Source organism: Lacerta agilis, chromosome 15, assembly GCF_009819535.1.
Source record: "Lacerta agilis isolate rLacAgi1 chromosome 15, rLacAgi1.pri, whole genome shotgun sequence".
In the NCBI taxonomy this organism is placed as follows: Eukaryota; Metazoa; Chordata; class Lepidosauria; order Squamata; family Lacertidae; genus Lacerta; species Lacerta agilis.
Window position 1 is genome coordinate 33978052 of NC_046326.1, and position 21718 is coordinate 33999769.

General features: G+C 45.2%; 1 protein-coding gene across 1 annotated transcript in view; it reads left to right on the forward strand.

Annotated features, from left to right (window-relative positions):
• The window catches only part of GALNT17 (polypeptide N-acetylgalactosaminyltransferase 17), a 117699-nt gene that overhangs the window by 50218 nt on the left and 45763 nt on the right, over positions 1 to 21718 (forward strand). The window contains exons 3-4 of the mRNA XM_033171736.1: positions 12965 to 13131; positions 18775 to 18949. Coding sequence (XP_033027627.1) covers positions 12965 to 13131; positions 18775 to 18949 — 342 coding nt within the window. The remainder of the gene's footprint in view (positions 1 to 12964; positions 13132 to 18774; positions 18950 to 21718) is intronic.

The window sequence follows — 21718 nt, forward strand, 5'->3', positions numbered from 1 at the left end:
GAGAGAGAAAGAAAGAACCAGTGTAGAGTTATGGGATGTGTAGAAGCTCAATGAAGAGGAGGGGTCGGAATAGGCATAAATAGCTGCTCAGTCACCCACCTGCCCATGTGGTTTCCCTCCCCCCCCTCTTGGGAGAGACCAGCGCTCGGCTTCTCACAAAGGGGCCATGTGTGCAACAATTTCTTTCCTGCCAAAGAGTGGGAGCAACAGAAACACAGCATTGGAAGCCTTCAGGCAAAACAATGTAGAGCGAGGTGGTGCAGGGTGTTTTTGGCCAGGGAAGGAGAAATGGGAAAGCTTGGTCAGGGTCTGAGGTTGTAGCGAAGCCTGGAGGAAAGGTTTGTATCTTGGCGGTAGAGCACTGCATTGCAGGAAGAAGGTCCCAGAGCCAATCCCCGATATCTCCAGGCATTGCTGTGAAAGAATCCCACCTGAAATCCTGGGAAGACCACTGCCGCTCACTGTTGAGCAGGGGTTGGAAGCCTGTTGCCCTCACATCAGCCCTAGCCAGAATGGTCAGTGACTTGGAGTCTGACCACACCTGGATGGTCGCATGTTCCCACCTCTGGCATCAAGAATACACGAGCTAAGTTGGCCAATGGTGCAAGGCAGTTTCCTGGCATCCTCTCACATCACCATTAGTCATTTTTAGTTCTGTTAACCTAACAGCTTGCATGCGCTTGGCAGAACTGAATTTTTGCATGCCTTGAATTTTTCAACTGTGCAGATGTTCTTTTGTAATTGCTCTTCTATCCCTCCCACCCACCTTTGGAACTCTAAATGTTGGGTCTGGCTTCTCTTTGAAGAAAGAAAGAAAGAAAAAAAAGCACTCAACTACTTACAAAAACTGTTTCAAGGCTTTGGGCTGTAAAACCAACTAACTTTTGCTCACTGAAATTAATGGGCATGACTAGCATAGGACCATTAATTTCAGTGGGTTTTCTCTGAGTAGAAATTGGATACAGCCTAACCTCCTTCCTCTTGAAGGAGCAAATGCCTCTCCTAAGATGAATGTTATGCTGTACACTCCCCTCACCTGAATGTCATTTTAAAGAAAGAAAAAGTACATTTCCCCCTTGTCTGCAAGGTATGCTATTTAGTTAAGTAAAACTCACATGATTAATCAACTAAGATTTATTTCCTATGCATGATTATACGCCTCTCTCACCACTCAGAAGTGCTGTTTCTTACCTTCAGATCTTCTTCCAAGCTCTGGAACCCTTTTGACAGATTTCAACATTAAGCCTCTCCCAGAAAGATAGTTGTGTTAGTCTGCTGCACTAAAAAAAAAAAAAAAACAAGGTTTCATGGACCAGAATCCACTTTATCAGATGTATGGTGGGAGAGATAAAAAGAGAGAAAGAGAAATATTAGCCATAGGGAAGGGCTGTGGGGATGTTGGGTGCATTGGTGGAGGAAGGGGGGTGCGGAGGGTGCGATCCACCCTGGGTGTCACCACTAAGGGGGTGACAAAATGCTGGGTGACACTCACCATGGGGCCTGCAGAGTGCCTTAGCCACAAGTCTCTCCTGGAAAAGACGCAGTGGCTTGGACACACATAAGCTCCGCGCTGCCAAACGGTTCTCCTGCTGCCTCTCAGGGTGGCTGAGTGGAAGGAGACAGGCAGACTCCGGAGGCCCCACGGTGTGCTCCGCCCCTATGGCAGCTCGCCTGCCCTCACCCCCCCTATGGGTGGCTCTGGTTGGGTGTGGCATGATTAAAAGGTAAAGGTAAAGGACCTTTGATAGTTAAGTCCAGTCGCGAATGACTCTGGGGTTGCAGCACTCATCTTGCTTTACTGGCCGAGGGAGCCGATGTTTGTCCACAGACAGTTTTTACAGGTCATGTGGCCAGCATGACTAAGCCACTTCTGGCGAACCAGAGCAGCGCATGGAAACACTGTTTACCTTCCCACTGGAGCAGTACCTATTTATCTACTTGCACTTTGACGTGCTTTCAAACTGCTAGGTTGGCAGGAGCTGGGACTGAGCAATGCGAGCTCACCCCGTCGCGGGGATTCGAACCGCCAACCTTCTGATCGGCAATCCCTGGGAAAATTATTGACATCTGGGCTTGTTACAGCATCTGGTCCTCATGCCTCTGTTATGTGGCCTGTTGCTGCTAGGGGGTGGCTATTAACAAATTAGAGTTTTGTTCAGACCAGTAGTCGTTGCCCTGGGTGCAAAATTGTTAGGGGGAGCAAAATTTCAACACCTAGTGCTGTATCAATACAGCTGCACACTTTGATCGCTGGGCTCTGTCGAATGTGCACAGGCAGATGGGGTCTAAGATGGAGGAAAGATTTGGGGAATGAAAGAGTTACACTTCCCGGCTGAAGATAACAAACACGCTACCTGTCCACGGCAATTAGACTTGGAAAAGGGCTACTATTGGGTATGTGGCCTCTGCTGGAATGAAGCATAATTGCTGGCGGCAGGGAGGAGTAAGTGTGGTCTGGGGATGTGTGTGTTTGTGTTAATGCATGGCTGTATGTGGTACTCACAACAGTTTCTCAGGTTCTGAAATGTGCTTGCTGCCACCCAGAGCATTTGTGTTCAGTGCCCTCGATATGCTGATGGCACCTAGCTCTGCCATGTTCTCCAGCTTGCCTTATTTACCAGGGGCAGTTCCCTGTATTCCGGGGACTTGGCAAATCTCTGTCCCTATTTTGTCCTTGTTAGAGAGTCGTCCTTTCTCTTGTAACGCACGTATATCTAAATGCAGGCACGCAGACTCTCTGAACGACACCCAGCCTGGTATTTCACCCCCCTGCGAGTGCCAAATTTATATATCAAAAGGTTAAACTATTTTAGGACAGTCATGCTTTTTCTCTTTGACAAGAACAAACATGGTTTTTTTAAAATTAGAAAGCAAGCGGTTGCCAAGATAGTGAGTATAACAAGCAACTTCAATAGCGCTAAATGGTGCGATAGATGCCCTAGGCAGTGATTGTCAGTACCTGTTCTGATACCCCCCCCCCCAATACACACAACTCCCCACAATAGCCAAGCACCCAGAGTGCTTTTTGGGAAAGAAAACAACAGCTGGCCATGCCTGTCTGCCAACCTCTGGAGTCGCAAAGCTAAAATAGAAGGGGGGTGGCATTTCTAATTTCCCCCACACCTGCACTTTCATAGCTCTTTCTCCCGCAGGCCGGTTTCAGGTAATATGTAGCATGTGTGAACTTAAAGTTAGGAGAGGCATGCACACAGGGACATATCCTCCCATGCTGATCATCTCTCCTGATCATCCTTGAAGTTGGGAATCCTAGACAATCTGGGTTCTTGACTGCAGATGGGAATCCTAGACAATTGGGGTTCTCGACTGTTTGGCTGAACACAGAATCTCCCCGAAGACTCCTCCTTCAAAGAGCAGTGGCAGCGCATAGGGGTTTTGGTTGTGAACCCATGCACCTCTGCTCAGTTTGAGACCTTCTGCATTATTTTGAATGTCTGAAGAGGACTTGAATGTGCCTATGTGGGGCAACTTACAGGTCATTCTTTCACTCATGCTCCATCACACACACTCCTAAAATTCAGTTAAAAAAGTATGCCACAGTTAGGTAGGTAGGTTTATTTCGGCCATGTGGCCCATATCACATCGTAAAACACATTCATCATAATACACACAGAGTAAAACAATTTAACAAATTTAAACAATACAGTGCGAAAACAATTTTAAAGCAACCCATTTACACCCTTCCATCTAAGTCACACTGAGATCTGAGTAGTCCAACTGAACTAGTTTTTTTTAATTAAAATAAAAATCTGTTAAAATTAATTTATCAGCTATTTTATCGCCCCAATAATAGGTCTTAATTATTTTCTGCATTGTCATAAATGGGAAGAGAAACATTCCTTTTCTTTGTAAATAGCACATTAGTCAAAAACCTAGCAACCATATGGGTTCTATTTGGTTCCTCGTCATTTAATAAGTAAATTAATTTAGCATCCTGAGTTCCATCTTGGGTTTTCTTCAAAAATGGAACCAAAAATTTGGACCAAGCTGCCGAATGAATTGGACAGCAAATATATATATATGTTGTAAGGATTCTATGGAACCACTATTACAGTCGCAAAGGAGGGAGATTTGACCATTGGAAAGTCTATTGCCCAAAACATTTGATGGGAAAACATTAAATCTGGCTTTTATGAAGGCATACCTATACCTCACAACAGAGAGATTGGTTAAGTAGTGTGGTAGTTTCTTTGGTGGTAATAGGCCTAAGAAAGTATGCCACAGTATTGCTAGATGTGGCTTCCCCTGTTTTCTCCCTCCCTTTCAGAAAGCAAGTTACGTGTGTGTGTGGGGGGGGGGTTAAGAATGTGAGTCCTACTTTTGTAGAAGTTAAAAGCAAATGGGGGGAGGACCCAAATGCTTAACTCATCTTAGCATCTGATTAAAATATATACAAGTCTAAGGAATTTAGCTCAAATGGGTTTCAAATTGCGCTATTAGCAAGGGAAACTGGCTAAGACCCCCTCTGGCTTATTTGAAACTGTGTATTAATCTAATCATAGCTCTGAAAGCATGCATAGAGACATAGAAACAGCTAGGCAATTTGCAAAACCAACAGATTCAAGGAGGCTGGCAGCCTCCCTTCCTTTTTTGTGATCTGCCATTTTCTTGAATAATAATAACAAAACAAAAAAACACCTTGCGTTTTTCTTTTCAGCAAAAGTAGCTTTGACCTTTTCTTCAGCTTAAGGAATTTCAGAAGTGCAAAGTAACCTTGGAAGGAAACATTGCTTGATGTTAGCCCCAGAATCCATTTGCTTCAGGTGCAATACACCTTGTGTTTCATCACTGTAGATTGGATGATAAATACTGTCAGGAGCTGCGGGGATGAGAATCAAGAAAACCAAGGCACGTTGCAGTCTGAGCCATGAAGGCTAGAGTTTGAGTAGTGTAATCACGCCACCTTCTTGAGCTCAAAGTTGGCTCACCTCTACAGATCTACAAAAGCTTTCCAGTTCAGGTTGAGAATTTACCTGGGCAAGGCTCGTTGTTCCTGACCGAGACATTCAAAATTAAGAGCATAAAAAAGCCTCCAGTGGCTCATCTAATCCGGCATCCTGTTCTCGCAGCGGCCAACCAGATGCCCACAAGAAGGACCCAAGCACAAGAGCCCCCTCCCCTCCTGCGATTTCCAGCAGCTATTGTCCAGAAGCGTTGCTGTCTTCAACCGTGGAGGCAGAGCATGGTCACCAGGGCTAGTGGCCAAATTGTTCTTTGGCTCGACCTTCTGGCTTTGATTATGAGCAATTTCCCCTACATCAATATATGCTTGCGTATTGTTTTCACCCATGTGTGCATTCATACACATATTGTATAATATGTTTGGGGAACTGCATAGCAAAAGCCAGGAATACAGATTTAGAAGGTTCACGTGTTGCTTCAGAAATTGCGGATTAGGTAGATTTGCATTTAAATGCAAATGGAAAGAAACATCTCATCCCTGCTGATTCCAGGTCCCAAATCACCAACCTCCCTACCAGGCTCTGCTCATTCCTTGAGGAGCAGAAGGCTCGGAAATTAGCACTCCTTCTCTACTCTGACAAGTCCCTCTCAGCGCATAGTCTGTGCTGCCAGACTGACGTTGTATCCCTGGCTTTCAGTGGCTAGTGGGTAGGGCTGGGCAATATATATTGATATATTGTCCAAAACCGGTTTAAAGTCCTTACCATGAAATCGGTTTCATAATTTTTGACCAGGCAATATATTGCAAATCATGATGATGGTGGTGGTGGTGGTGGTGTGTGTGTGTGTGTGTGTGTTTGTGTGCTATCACAGTGTGGGAGAAACCGTGAAGCCAGCCAAGGCTTCTCTCGATTCCTCCAGTCCCTGTTAACTTTGCCGGCTCAGCCCTCCCCTGGCTCCTTCAGGGGGCAGTGAATCACAAGAACAGGCGCTAGCATAAATCACAATGTGAGAAGATCCATGAAGCCAGTGCCTCTACGTAGCTCCATCCTTATTTCGGACATTGTGCTATACTGGTATATCGCGATGTTTATCTGGTGATATATCACAATGTTGAAAACCAGATATCACTGGTGGTACATCAGAGGGGTGCTGTTTCTGTACATAATGGGCACCAGAGAATTTATTTGGGGATCTTGGGCTCAGGAACTGCTGAACTGCTGGCCTTGGCGTTGCTGGGTTGTGTTGACCTCTGGTGTTGCTGGGAGATGATGGATCTGGCTGCTTCTTCCTCCTTTGAGCCTGGGCTCCTGTTCTTGATTGGGATCCTGCTAGCTGCCACTTGAAGGACAACTTATGGCTTTGCTCAGATGCAGCTCCGAGTTGCTTTCCTATGGTTTAGTGGCAAGGATTGTGTGTGTGTGTGTGTGTGTGTGTGTGTGTGTGTGTTATGAACAAAATGGGGTAATGGGGTAAAAATTAGCAGTTGGAAAAAATGGGGGGTGGAACTAATCATGTTGGTTTTATGTGCTTTATTAAGCACTTAAATGACAGGCAATAGCAAGGATAGCATGTTCAGAATTTATTATATAAGAATAGATCTCTCTCAGTTTACACACTGAAAACAAACAGCACAAAACACATTCTTTTTGAGTGAACCTCCTCTTCTTCACCATTATTTTCATTGCATGCCCTTAATGTACTCCCTTTTGTGTGCCGGGTCGTTATCAAACTAAGGCAAACTCATAAATGAATCTTGGCCGTATAGTAGATCTACTGACTCTTCTCCTGAGGAGAAACCACCATTTACAAGGAGGAAAGTGTATGTTATGTGTGTTCAACTTTTTCTTTTTCTTTTTTTGCAGTGGGTGTCTGATGGGGAAATTGTTCCGTTAGAAAATATGCTTAAAAAAAAAAACCCTGCATGATTAGGTGCAAATAAATAGATTCCATCCCCTGCACATGTTGTGTTATTTTGCCTCTTCTGGCGTTGGAGGCAAGAATATAGCTTTATGAGTTTGATTGCCCAGATCCAACAAGAATGCAGAATTTTGGAAGCAAATAGACTCTCTCACTGCTGATTCTCTCCCACTCCTTCCTGCCAATACAATACTTCTTTGTTTGGGTATCTTCCTTTGAACTTTGGCATAGAGTCTTCTTAATGGATCTGAAGGTTGATTGTGAATTCTTCCTGCGTGTGGGAGGTAACAATGACAGCGTGTTAAGGTATGAATAGAAAACGCGGTTCTGCAAACCCCACGCTGCAAAAGAAAAAGAATGAATGCACTAAAAGAAGAGCAAAAAAATTTAACCTGTCCCCTTGACAACATACCAAATAGTTTTCCATACAAGAGGAGAGAGAAAGAGAAAGATGTTGATTCCTTCCATTCTTTTTCCATGAATCTCCCACCCCATATTTAGGGCCCAATTGAGATATCATTTAAGTAGGACCTGTGGCAAAATATTGCACTCTCGGCCAGGGTACTCATTTTCTCCTCCAAGGTTTGCATCTCCTCATCTCACATTAACTTGGCATTTACTGGCCACCAAGCATGCTCAGTCCTCATTAGTCTCCCCTCCCTAAAATCTTTTTAATACCTGTACTGCAAACCCTAGGGCTACTGTTATGTATTAAGTTTAACTGCAGTACTCATTCTGGCCACCGTGGCTGCAGTTCTCAATCTGCCCACAGTGCTGCTGTTTCCACTCAGGTCCTCCCCAACATGCAAATGAAGACTTGAGATTGTTGTTCAGTGATTGAATAGCTAAGGGGAATTGGTTACTGTTGCGAGTTACTGAGTACTATATAAGCCAGGCGGCTAAGCTGTTGTTCAGTCCAGGACTCAGAGCTGAAATAAAGAGCTTTTTGTTTTAAGAGCTGTGTCTTCATCCTTCTACCCACTACTCAACAGTTACCCTGAACCTTCTGGTCCATAAGAACATGATAACAGTCTTAGTAGATCAGGTCAAAGCTCCATCTACCCCAACACAAGAAGAGCCAAGAGTCCCTACCTCTTGTGTGTGGCGTTGAGCATGCACTGGGATGTTAGTGGTGAGGTTTGCCAATTTCCACCCACCCACCCATGTTGAGGCTTCATGCATTTGCCCTGAATGCATGAATAGGCCTGAAGAGAGCCTACATTATATGTGCAGATACCTGTAGGCAGCTGTGGACTGAGAGTCAAAATGGCACAGGGAAAAGTCCCACCCTGAACGGGAAAGTCTTTTCTTCCTACTTGGGGGAGCCAATATTTCCACTTCCCTGAATTTCACGATGCAGTTCTCCAACCAGCCGATGTGCACACAAAAAAACTTGTATTTAAAAAAACCCAAAAAAACTTGTATTTGGGGTGTGCAAAAAAGTGCGTACCTTAATGAGAATAGAACGAAAAATGTGTAAGGAAAGTTATTTGCAAAAATATTCATGTTAGTCCAAACTGTGTACAAAAATGGGTATGTTTAGAAAAAAAAATCCCTGCTATAATGTGTGGGAATGCTTAGGAATGTGGATGAGGATATATTGTTTAAGATATCCTATCCCAGCTTGTGTTAACAAGCTCAAACTTAGCAGAGTTCCATTCCCTTTCTAAAACACAGCAGAGACGGTTGCATAGGCTTGCTAAAGCCTCTATAAGAAATATATATTCCTGGTATATTCCCCTTCTTCCCTCTTAAAAGTAAAGACACAACACTTCTCTTTAAAAGTATAAAAAAGAGTTTACTCACTGTTGTTTGCTCGTGCTCCTTTGGTGGTGAGAGAGGTCGGGGTTGGCGTGGGGTGTGATTGTTCATTTGTGGTTGGCTGTGGTGATCTTTGGTTTCCTGTGTGAGGGGTTGGTGGGTGTTTTGGGTCAGGTTAGCCATATTGATCATCCCACCCACCTCTCTCCCCCTTTTCTTCCCAATGTCTCAACAACAAAAACTGATTTGTAAAAATGTTATATGGAAAAATACGAGAGAGACATTGCACTATCTTTGTAAATCAAGAAAATCTTTAATAAAAATCTTTAATAAAAAATAAAAGAGTTTACTCACAGCTTTTCATCCTGAGTTACAGTACAGTCTCAGAAGGCAGTCTAGTTTAGATAAAAGTATTTACATGTAGTGAAGCTGGTTCCATAGGGGAACAGGCTTCACCTGTGCTCCTCTCGGCTGCAAGCCAAGAGAGCATCCTGCTCCTTGAAAGAGACGAGTCCAAAAAAGAAAGATGGATACTGGCTCCTGTGCTTTTCTGTAAACCTGCCCAGGTGAAACCACACCCATCTCCAGTTACATAGAGGAAGTTGCCTCAGTCCAGGTAAACAGGAAGTTATGACTGGAGGACTGAGACACCTTCATGTCCACTCTAGCAATGGTATGTTTTGACTGCTCTGTGTTTACATCCCATAGAATGCTGGTGAATTTTCATGAGGAGTGTTTTTGGGCAAGGAGGGAATTGTAAATTGCTGCAAAACTGGAGCACTGAATTTAAGATTGAGAAAATGAGGAGCCAAGAGAAACTGAAACGGCCAGATTCATCTGTCCTTACATGTAACGTAACTCTGGCACTGCTTCTGTTGCTGCCAACTCTGTCAAAGGATTTCATCATCAAGTCTTTGGGGAGAGGAGCGTCTTTGTTCAGAGGAAAGATTTCTTACCTGGTGCTTCATAAATTACACATAAACTGACTTCCTATGGATATCTTCCTTTTGAAAGGTGGCAGGCGTAAAGGAGCGGGCAAAGCACAAAGGAAAATAAGCATCTAAATCAAAGCATGTCATTCAGCTTAGGGAAGCTGGGAAAGGGACGTCTCATAAATATAACTCTGAAGTTTCTCTCTCTCTTAACGACTTCTCAGACGCTCTGCGTAATTATGCACAGCTCAGTTAATTTTCTGGTTGATCTCGGTGTTTGTGTGGAAGAAAATTAATCAAGCATCCTTCAACTCAGCCACTTTAATCGAGGCAATAACTAACACTCTGGGTATGAATGGATATTTGAAAGAGGGTTGTTTTCATCTGAGAATCAAAAGCAACCCGACAAAAAGCTCTTTATTATGAAGAGTAAGTGGTGGTGGACAAAAGCTGTATTGCATTTCTGGGTGATTTGAAGTCATTTTGGGCTTGCCTCTCCACCGCTAACACCTTGTGGCAATTGGTGGTGTGCGTTGTTATTTTTATTTACTAGAAATCTTTCCAATTTACTAATGCCTTGCTTCATAAACGGGAGACCTTTGCTATGCAACATATGCACACTTTGACAGAGCTGTGGCCAGAGGTGCCAAGCTGTGCCCAAGACTGACCAGGCCCATTGTGCACCGTGCGCATGTGATGTCATGCACAGGACACCACACCGTTGGGAGGAGGCCGAGTGTGGAGCCCAGTGCGGCGAGTCTTCAATGGCTGGTGGCTCCTCCTTTTGTGCGCTCAGGAGGAGCTGGCCACTGAAGCCACACTGTGCTTGGCTCTGCTCTCAGCCTCCTTCCATCTCCGTTCACAAGACAGAAAGAGACCGTGCACACACTTCTCTTTTCCAAGGGATCTGGGTAAAAACCAGAGCCAGTAAAATGAGTCTGAGCCTTGGAGACCACCTAGATGAAAGAGGAAGTGGGGGAAAGTGTCATTCTTCTAAGTTCCTCCTTCAGCTCTCTGTACTTTTCCAGAGAGAGAAAGGAAGCTATCCTCTACATCTCATGAGCAAGGGGGAGGTGAGTGGGAGGCTCACTGGATTCGTGGGGAAGACCTCAAAGGGGCCATTGTGTCCCCTGTTGTAGGAGCACCCCCATGCTGATTGGAATGGGTTCTCCAGATCTCTGTGTGAAGAATTAACCCACATTACACCGGGCTCTCCAAGCAATGTTCTGGTGCTCTGGTGTCATTGAGCCAACTATATAGGAAGCATCCCTGACCACTTGAATATGGGAATTCTCTACCACACCAGTTTGCTTGCAAACAAGGATGGTAGCACACCTCTCCGTTAAAATGGCAAACACTTAAAAGAATTCTTAACGTGAGCTCTGAAGCTATTTCAGGCAAAACAGTCCTTCTGTCTCCTATATTCTAATACGGTACCAGAAATCTCTGGGGGATGCAAAGTGGAGGCATTAAGGAAATTTATTGACTTGCTAAAACTGAGCTGCCTTTGCTGCTGCTGCTAGTAGCTAGGCCTGCTCCATGAAAGGTAGGCATAGTTCAGGTGACTTTCCATCAATATAACAGTATTCAAAAGAGGGCCAATCCAGGCAGGCTGTTTATCTCTATAACCAGGAAGGCCATTTGCCTGCTTAGGTCTTTAATCCCACAAGTCATAGAGGCACATAGAACTGTTAGGGAGAAGCCCCAGAGGTGCTTTACTTCAGAAAGCACAGCAACGCTTGCCAAAATTCAAAAGCCAAATGTTGAAATGTGTTTATGGGCACTTCGTTTACTGCATAAGTGGGAAAAGTGGAGGTGCCTGAGAGATGTATTGCTGCAATGGTATTACATATGATAAAACCTACCAGGTACCCCCCTCAACATTCTCCTTAGTCCCCATTTTTGCCATTAGATGTTAATAGTTACACCCTAAGTGGATATCGTAGAGTTGGAAGGGACCCCAAGGGTCATCTAATCCAACCCCCTTGCAATGCACGAATCTCGACTACAGCATCCATGACAGATGGCCATCCAACCTCTGCTTAAAAACCTCCACAGAAGGAGAGCCCACAACCTCCCGAGGGAGTCTGTTCCACTGTCAAACAGCTCTTACTATCATGTAGGATTCTAAATCTATACAGTTTGCTGCATGCAGAAACTATGCATCCCATCTGCTGCTACTTAACAGGGTCAGTTCCTGTTCCCTGGTATCCGTGAGTTGCTAGAGTTGTCCTCCTTCAGAGTTTGGTCAAAGTTAAATCTCAGGGTGAGAAGTGAACTCTTTGAACTGCTTTTTAGATGTCATGCTAAACCATAGTTTAGTGGTAGGAAGATGAGCAGCACTGAAGCTCATGTACTCTCCTTTCATCCACTGCAGAGAAGGTTTCTGCTTCTCTTTTAGGCTTGATGTACTTTAGCATGTAGGAACATAAATGATGGTTCATTATCCCTATGGTTAGTGGAAACAAGCCAGCTTTGTCAACAGTTGTACACTAGCGGAGGAAGAGGAGTGCGGGGGGAGGGCACCTCCCCCGGCAGTGCGATCCCGGTGGGGTGCCATCGTGGCTGCCCCCCTGCCTGAGCTGGATGCCATGCCCCCGCAGGTGGCGTGCCACACCCCCAGGACATGTGCCAGCCCCACCCCCACCTGCTCTCCAACCCCCGGTTCCAGAGCATGAAACTCCGCCACTGCAGTGGTGTCTCTCCCCAAGTCTTCTATATCTGGTTCATCTCCCAGACATCTTCTACCAGCAAGCCCTGCTGGACTGGTGGACCTGATCCTGCAACCATGCAGGAGGGAAGCCCAGGCGGTCCTTCACAGGATGCTTGAGGAATTGGATTTCATTTATGGTTTCAGACAGGAACTGACTTGCTTTGTATCTCTCAGACTAATGTGCAGATTGGAACCCAGTTTCTCCTCTGGCTTTTGACCTCCCCAAATGTTCTGATGCAGTTTCTCAGCTCAAATGTGTAATTTGCAAGAAAATAGGTTTGGAAAATATGTATTTAAATGCAAATTTCTACGTAGATTAAAAAACCCAACAACAGATTGGCTCAAAATTGGGACAGACTTATGAAACCAAACAAACAAAAACAGGCAAAAGTGACATGGAAACAAACTGGCCGATCCGTTCATCCCTGGTTCGATGCAATAACAGTTCTTGTGGATGTTCTGCTTCTGGTGGTTGTAGAAAGTATTCTAAGGGTTGATCTACACACAGGGAAAAAATGCTATAAATAAGTCAGAAATTAAATTGTTATAACAAAAGAAAAAGGTTATGGATAATCAGCTAGAATTATTATTATTTTTTGCTCCCCAGCACCATCTGGTGTTGCATGTTTATAACGCATTCAGAGCATTGTTTTTTGACTAATGTAGCTGCGCCCTAAGTCTTTGGCTAACTTTGCTTTGCTCCCTCTCTGCCTTGCAGGTGTAAAGAGCTGAAATACCCAAAGGATCTCCCGCAGATTTCTATTATTTTTATCTTCGTGAACGAGGCCTTGTCGGTCATCCTGCGTTCAGTGCACAGCGCGGTGAATCACACACCTGCTCACCTGCTGAAGGAGATAATTCTCGTAGATGACAACAGTGACGAAGGTGAGTGAGCTAATCCCTTTGGAGGACAACGCATGCAGGCCATTCTCAAAGTAGTCACCTTTTGCCCTAATGGACCAGCCTCCACTGGATGCTCACTTGGACTCCAGAGCTACCTGCAAGTTGTGCAACTGTCCTCTGCCTTTCATAGAATCCTGGCACTTCCTTGTGTTCAAACCACACTTCTTTATTTTGCCCTCTTATTTCCTTGCCTCATGAACCATACAGGATTGGCCATGCAGAAACCCACTAGGAAGCACCAGCTGTTGAGGGAGGGGGCATCCTTGCTAGGAGTAGAAAGGTGCATTCTGGGATAGGGGATGAGAAGGGTAAATTTGATATTTTCCTTCCTTATGTATATATCTGCCCTCCTCCCCATGCCTGGTGCCACAGATGCTATTAATAAAAAGTAGACTATCTGCGGATCATTCGGTTGCACGGGGAATTCTAGATAGGGCATCTTTCCAAATACAATGAAATGCTCGTGTTAAGGCATTTGAACTGAAAACCCTCAGCCAAACTTGTTCAGCTTGAAAGGGTGACCTTGGTGGGCTGGGTGTGGGGATTTCACACCCAGCAGTGGTGGCTGGGGTCCATTGGGAGGCAGGGAGTTCAAACAGCCCATGGAACCAGAGCGAAGGACCAATAGAGCCAACCAAGGCCCCATTTGCACTATACATCTAAAGCAGTCTCACACCACTTTAAACAGTCCTAGCTTCTATGCTGAAATGGAGAAAATGGCCGGAAGTGTCAGAAATCAGGAAGACCAAAATTTTAATAAGGAACGGAGAGAATTTATAACCACTGTAAACAGTTAAAATTGTTAGTGGGACAAGAATATCACTTGTAGTTTAAGGTTGAATTATGGACGTAATGGAAGAGGTAAAGGATTTGGATCATCCTAAAAGATGCGGGAGGAACTGATTCATGATAGGACCCACAAAGGGGAGGATGGAAGTCCAGGAGATTCCTTGGAATCTTGATTTATATTTGATATATCTCTGTAAAATTTTAGTTTGAAAAGCCAAATAAATACATTTTCAAAAATTAAAAAAAAAAAGCAGTCCTAGCTTTCCCCAAAGAATCCTGGGAACTGAAGTTTGGGCTCTCTATTATTCGTTTACATTACATTCACCAGCTTCTTAATGAATGTAACCTCAATTGATGCAACGTAGTATCAATTCTCTAAGCCTAGGCAAATATATTTTGCCTCATTGTTGAAAGCTGTTTTATACCACTTTAAACAGTTGTGCCCCCCCCCCCAAAAGTATCATGGGAACTATAGTTTAAGGGTGCTGAGATTTGTTATTCCCCTCACAGAGCTACAGTTTCTAGACTGGTTTAACAATCCATCCATCTGCATGGGAAATCTGGGAATTGTAACTCTGTGAGGGGAATAGGGTGTCCCCTAACAACTTTCAGCCCCTTAACTAACTACAGTTCCCATAAATCTTTGGGAGGGGGAGCCATGACAGTTTAATGTGGTATAAAAAGGTAAAGGTAAAGGGACCCCTGACAGTTAAGTGAAGTCGCGAACGACTCTGGGGTTGCGGTGCTCATCTCGCTTTACTGGCCAAGGAAGCCGACGTTTGTCTGCAGACAGCTTCCGGGTCATGTGGCCAGCATGACTAAGCTGCTTCTGGCGAACCAGAGCAGCGCACGGAAACGCCGTTTACCTTCCCGCCGGAGCGGTACCTATTTACCTACTTGCACTTTGACATGCTTTCGAACTGCTAGGTTGGAAGGAGCTGGGACCGAGCAACGGGAGCTCACTCTGTCATGGGGATTCGAACAGCCGACCTGGGCTCAGTGGTTTAGACCGCAGGGCCACCCGTGTCCCCTTTAAAGTGGTATAATGATGCTTAAATGTATAGCAAAGATGGGGCCAGGCTGTCAGGGGACTGTCCAGTCTTTCAGACTGTTCTTTCCCATTCCTACCTGGAAGTGCCAGCAATTCAACCTGGGATCCCACTGCGCTGCGAATTCCCACTTATCTTGCTTGCATTCTACTTTCAGCTGCCTCCTAGCTCCTTCATGAACAACTTAAACCTTGTTTTTTTTTTGCAGCCTCAGTGGTGCTGAGCCTGCGCCATAAGCCTGCACTTTGAAATATTAATGGCATTGCCTTATGTCAAAAACAATGCTATGAAGAAACCCAACACCAGCCTTATGGGACTTAGAGACAATTTATAATCTCTGCCTCTTTGAATTTTCTCAGAAGGGAAGTGACTTCCGTTTAGAGGGGGCAGAGTGGGAATCTGCCACGCAGCTGCTTTGACGTTCCCCTTTTTGTTCCTGCATCTCCGCTTTGGCACAAAAGGCAGAGCAATAAATGGGGGGGGGGGCAATGGCTGTGTGGCGTGGGGGGAAATGTGTCCTGCAAATCCAGCTTTATTTGCACACACAGGAAGTCTGTGCATTCAAAGTGCGAGCCATGAACCCATTTCATTCGACGCCATCTCAGCCCATGAGGTTTCGCTCTGCTGTTTACCACTCCTTTCATTTTTTCATTTCTTATTCCTACATTCTCTTGAAGTAGCAGGCTGCTTTGCCACTTATCTCCAAAGCATGTTGACCTTGCAAATGTCTTTACCAGCGGTAGACTCTGAGAAAGAGAAACTGGGATAATTCCTGCGGTTCTGCAGTGAGATTCCACCCCCCCCCCCCGGCCACCAGTATTTGTAGAAGAGAGTGGAACAAAAGAACCTTTTGGGGTATGCAGGAACTGAAGAGCCAAATTCCCACCCATATGAGCCATTTTAACAGCCATGGTTTTCCCTGAAGAGTCCTGGGAAATATCGTTTGTTATGGGTGCTGTTCCCAGAGTGGTTTAAACATCAATCTGTCTTTGCAGGGAACTCTGGTGGGAAACAGGGGTCTCCTGACATTTCTCAGAAGCTTTAACAAATTTTGTTGTTGTTGTTCAGTCGTTCAGTAGTGTCCGACTCTTCGTGACCCCATGGACCAGAGCACGCCAGGCACGCCTATCCTTCACTGCCTCTTGCAGTTTGGCCAAACTCATGTTAGTAGCTTCAAGAACGACTGTCCAACAATCTCATCCTCTGTCGTCCCCTTCTCCTTGTGCCCTCCATCTTTCCCAACATCAGGGTCTTTTCTAGGGAGTCTTCTCTTCTCATGAGGTGGCCAAAGTACTGGAGCCTCAACTTCAGGATCTGTCCTTCTAGTGAGCACTCAGGGCTGATTTCTTTAAGAATGGATAGGTTTGATCAAAGAAGGTACCCAGAGCCGGATTTAGGTTTGCTGAGGCCCTAAGCTACTGAAGGTAATGGGGCCCTTTATATGCCCAGCTGTCCTTTGTCAACAACAAATTGTTGCTGTTTTTTGTGTTGAATATATGCTGTATGGTAATTTATGGACCTAATAGCTATCTAAAGCCATTTGCACATGCAGAATGTAGGCGCCCTATATATAGAAATGAGCAAACCAGTGATATTTTAGGGAGCAGGCTAGCAGGCAGGGGGCATTACTTACATCATAGGAGCCTACACAACACAAAACCCCATTGCTGTATGTAGGTTTTATTTTATTTGTTTTTTTATCTTATATTTTGGAAATGTACACCCATGTGTTTTTTTTCCTTTAATTTTTTTTTGGGGGGCCCCAAGAGAGTGAGACCCTAAGCTATAGCTTGTTTAGCTTATACATAAATCCAGCACTGCTCATTCCCCATCTGGATGTACATGCAGTTTATTTATTTGTTTATTTTTAATTTAATTTTTTTGGGGCCCCCAAGAGAATTGGGCCCTAAGCTATAGCTTGTTTAGCTTATATGTAAATCCGGCACTGAAGGTACCCAGCATTACACGCACACACACACCATTAAGGTAGCTGTGTGGGGGGTTTCACCTCCCAATGTTCTCAGGCCATTGAAGACTGTTCTCAAACCATCAAAAAACTTGACAAGAGCGAGGGAGGGAGAAGGAACAGAGGCAGAAAGGGTAACCTTGTCAGATCACTTAATCCTCCATAAATTTTTGTCTTCCGGATGCATTTCCCATACAGAGGGAGTCAAACTTTTCTCTATTCACTTTCTCTATGCTACTTTTACAGCCTTGATAGTAACTTGCTTCCTACATGGATGAGTATCTAAACCTTCTCCGTCATTTCACCTCTGAAGATCTAAGGTTTCTCTCTCTCTCTCTCTCTCTCTCTCTCTCTCTCTCTCTCTCTGTGTGTGTGTGTGTGTGTGTGTCTCCCTCCCTTATGGGGAATTGGATTTCCCCAATGTTGAACATCAAATACAAATTATTTTCTATGCTGCTCTTCCTAATGGAAATGGTGAATGTTTGGGGATGGAGTAGAAGAATGCTTAATATACATTTCCCAGCCTTAACCGCAGCGAAGCACTTTGTGTGAGGAACGAAAATAACTTTTAAGTGCATCGAATGAAAAAAAAAACCTCTTTTGATTTAGTGCTTCTCTCAAATTAGCCACGTCTTTTCTAATTATTGAATGAAAATCATGCCTCAGTCAATTTGCCATCTTCAACTGCAATGAAGTAGTTTGCTGTGGTGCAGCAGTGATTTATAATTGAATTAAGCCAGTTGCAGTAGGTTGGGTTGCTGTTCCCTTGGTTTTTGTAGTGACACTTCAGTGCTTTTAACAGCTTCACAACAGACAGAAATTCAATGGGTGGCGATTTCCCCTATGTATATTTGAACCTGTTGAAAAGTGAACCTGTTGAAAAGTGGCCTGCCATGGCTTGTTTTGGGAATGTCAAAGAGAGACTGGGCAGATGAAAAGTGAGAGCAGTTTAGATGAAAAGCTGGTGGGTGGGTTGGTGGGCAAGAAGTCCTTTACCTTGGACTGGGGAGGAAAGACACAGGAAGGAGACCGTCAGAAGAGGGGGGTCCCTGCCTGAAAGGCAGGGCAGAAAGGGACTCCCAGGGTGAGAGAAGTAGGCTTATAAGTGGGAGATGTGAGAGTCTGCCTCTCTGCGTGTGGATAAATGATAGGGTCACCATATGTACCGCAAAATTCCGGTAATGTCTGGGAGGTGGGTGCTAAATTGTCGCCTGGGGGGAAATTAATCAAATAGGAAATGTCTGGGATTTCATCTCTGTTCCCCGGTGGAAGCACAGTGCAGCTGGCTGCCTCCTAGACGATGATTTCAGAAGCCTGCCGTCCACCACTGCTGTCCCACCAAAGAAAGCTCAACAACTTTTTGGACTATCGCCCCAAAGAAGCCGAGCAACTGTGTCCATATTTTTATTTCTTGAAATATGGCAACCCTAATATATTATATAAATATGGTAAATGGCCTTATAGATATTTTCTTTCTCTTTTTCTCCTGGTTTTTATTTTTTATTTTTTTGGTTTTTATTATTATTCTTGTTTCCTAGACTGGTCTGATTCTTCTTGTATTTTATGTCAAAAACTTTCCATGAATACTGGGTATATATATGAAAGTGAGAGCAGTTCAGCAGCTCTGAATCATGGCTTAAATATACAATTGGAAGCCAAGATGATAGGTTCTCAGTCCAGGTGTGCACAGACCCTGGTCTGGCACGTAGCGTTTGGATTGAGCCACAGATGGTGGCCCGTAGGAGAACATCTCAGCTTCTGCTTTGACTCCCAAAGTGTCTGCGTCACTCCAGTTCTTTGGGTTTCTCTTTCTCATTCTAGAGGAGTTGAAGGCGCCCCTGGAAGAGTATGTCAACAAGCGATACCCTGGCCTGGTGAAGGTGGTCCGCAATCAGAAAAGGGAAGGCCTTATCCGAGCTCGCATCGAAGGCTGGAAGGTTGCCTTGGGCCAGATCACTGGCTTCTTTGATGCACACGTGGAGTTCACGGCAGGCTGGTATGTGAAGCGCTTAAGGCTCCAGTGCTAACTCATGAGTAGAACACTGTGCTGGTCATCCTGCAACAGAGGTGGCTTCAGGATAGTGTGACCACTGCAGTCCCTCTGGGCGCCACACTGCAGGAGGTGCCAGAACGATACTGCCTGAAGGATACCTGAAGGAGCATGTCCACCCCCATTGCTCATCCCAGACACTGAGGTCCAGCTCCGAGGGCCTTCTGGCGGTTCCCTCCCTGCGAGATGTGAGGTTACAGGGAACCAGGCAGAGGGCCTTCTCGGTAGTGGCCCATCAGATGTCAAGGAAATAAACAACTATCTGACGTTTAGAAGACATCTGAAGGCAGCCCTGTTTAGAGAAGTTTTTAATGTTTGATATTTTATCGCTTTATTAATAATAATAATAATATTCTGTTGGGAGCTGCCAGAGTGGCTGGGGAAACCCAGCCAGATGGAGGCTGGGCGGGGCACCAAATTTAGCATCACACAAGCCACTGCTGAAATTTGAGAGCTCAAAGTCTGCCACTGTTTGGCAACCAGGGTGTCTGTTTCCATTTAAAGCTGCATTTGCATAATATTTGTATTTGGGCAAGCGATTCTCCCTAATAAAATACATTAAAAAAAATTATTTTCACTCATACATGAACTTTTGGGTGCATTTACGTATAATATGTACATTTGTTGTTGTTGTTAGAGAACCGTATGACAGAATTCGGAGAAGTGAAAATTAGGTTGGCTTGTATGAAGATGTAAAAACAAGAACACATTCTTCATCCATCCCTACCTCTCTTTGCCTCAAATTCACATGATCTCATGTCAGGATTACGCCGAATGGGGTTCACCTAATGTACCCCACCAGTGAAAGCCCTTTGCAAGGACCTCCACTTACGCATCTGAGCTTTCTGTCCCTTTTCTTTCAGTGAACCCCCCGCACCCCCAAATTGGCTTGGGGTGGGTGGGAGAACCTCCAGAACCCAGGGAAGGGGAGAGGGGGCAGAGAGGGAAAATAATTCCACCTGTCAAGCTGCAATGTTTGCATGGATGGAACATTTGTGGTAGTGGAACAATGGATTCCGCCCTTTAAGTCAGTAATAGTTACATTAGCCTAAGTCTCCCTACATTAAGAATAAGTGGGAGGAGGCAGCAAAAAGCCATTTAAAATGCCTCTCCTGGGGCTTCTCCAGACATCAATGCGCATTCATGATAATTTGTGCTCGTGGTGGCACAAATCTGCGTGTTTGTATCTGCTAAAGTTTGGGAGAAGACATTTGGCTTAATTTCTAATTAAGCTCCCGTTGCTCGGTCCCAGCTCCTTCCAACCCAGCAGTTTGAAAGCACATCAAAGTGCAAGCAGATAAACAGGTACTGCTCCAGCGGGAAGGTAAATGGCGTTTCCATGTGCTGCTCTGTTTTCGCCAGAAGCGGCTTAGTCATGCTGGCCCCATGACCCGGAAAAACTGTGTGCGGACAAACGCTGGCTCCCTCGGCCAGTAAAGCGAGATGGGTGCCGCAACTCCAGAGTCGTTCCCGACTGGACTTAGCGGTCAGGGGTCCTTGACCTTTACCTTTTACCTGTCACATTCTGCTGCAATCCTGCAAATTTTCATAATGCAGATGTTCCAGGTGTTGTTGTTTTTCGTCCCACTTTGATTGTGCTATAGCACAAGAATGCCCTGCCAGAAAGCAATAAGGTGGTGTTATCATTCAGGAATCCCCACAAAACAATGAGCCACAGTGGCTATGTTCTGCCTCCACTGCCAGAGGTACTATGGACATCCTAGATGGCTCAGATGGTTAGCACATGGTGCTCATGATGCCAAGGTTGCAGGTTCGATCCATGTGTGGGACAGCTGCATATTCCTGCATTGCAGGGGTTGGACTAGATGATCCTCAGGGTCCCTTCCAACTCTACGATTCTATGATTCTATGACTCAGTGAGGGCCTTTGAATACCAGTTACTGGGAATCACAGGTGGGGAGAATATTCATACCCTCAGGCCCCACTTGTGGTCTTCTGATGGACATCTGGTTGGCCCCTGTGAGAATAGGGTGCTGGGTTAGTTGGGCCATTGGCCTTACTCAACAGGGCTCTACTTATGTAAAGGCAACCTGCCAATTTACACATGTTCAACATGCGGCCTTGCATATGCACATCGCGCCAAACCCGGAAGTGACCCAGAAACATCACAAAAAGGGGTGGAACGGGGTATTTGCAGGCTTTTCTCAGAGGTGTTTCACAGATGTGTGTGGTGTCCTGGAACGTAACTGTCAGGGAAAGAGGGGCTACTCGGGAGGAGCAGGGAGAGAGAGAGGAGCAAGCTAGAGCTGGGAGGGAAGATAGCGATTCTTCCAGGGAAGGGGGGTCACTGGGCTATAGAGAACACCCACCCATAATCTCCACAGATTCATCCTCCTCCTCCAGCCCCCAGCAGGAAATGTCTCCGGAAGAAAGGGAGATGCCAGGCTTGGGGATGACAGAGCAGAGACCCAGCACCGTCGGTTACAGACAGGAAGATGAGCCGAGGGGGGGGGAGGAGACGCAGATGTCATTTTAGGGTGCCAAGACGTTGGTTGTGTTGGTGGGGGCGTGAAAGCCCGCCACTCCGAGAAACTGAAATGGACTGAGCACTCATGGCTGCAGAGACTCTGTAATTCCTTTATGGACAAGAAATAGTTTTAGCTTACCTAAAGGCTTGTCGTTACTTATGAGCAACATCCAAGGGAAGGAGTAAATCTCTGACAGTAACCCTCGCGTGTTGCCTATACTTATGGA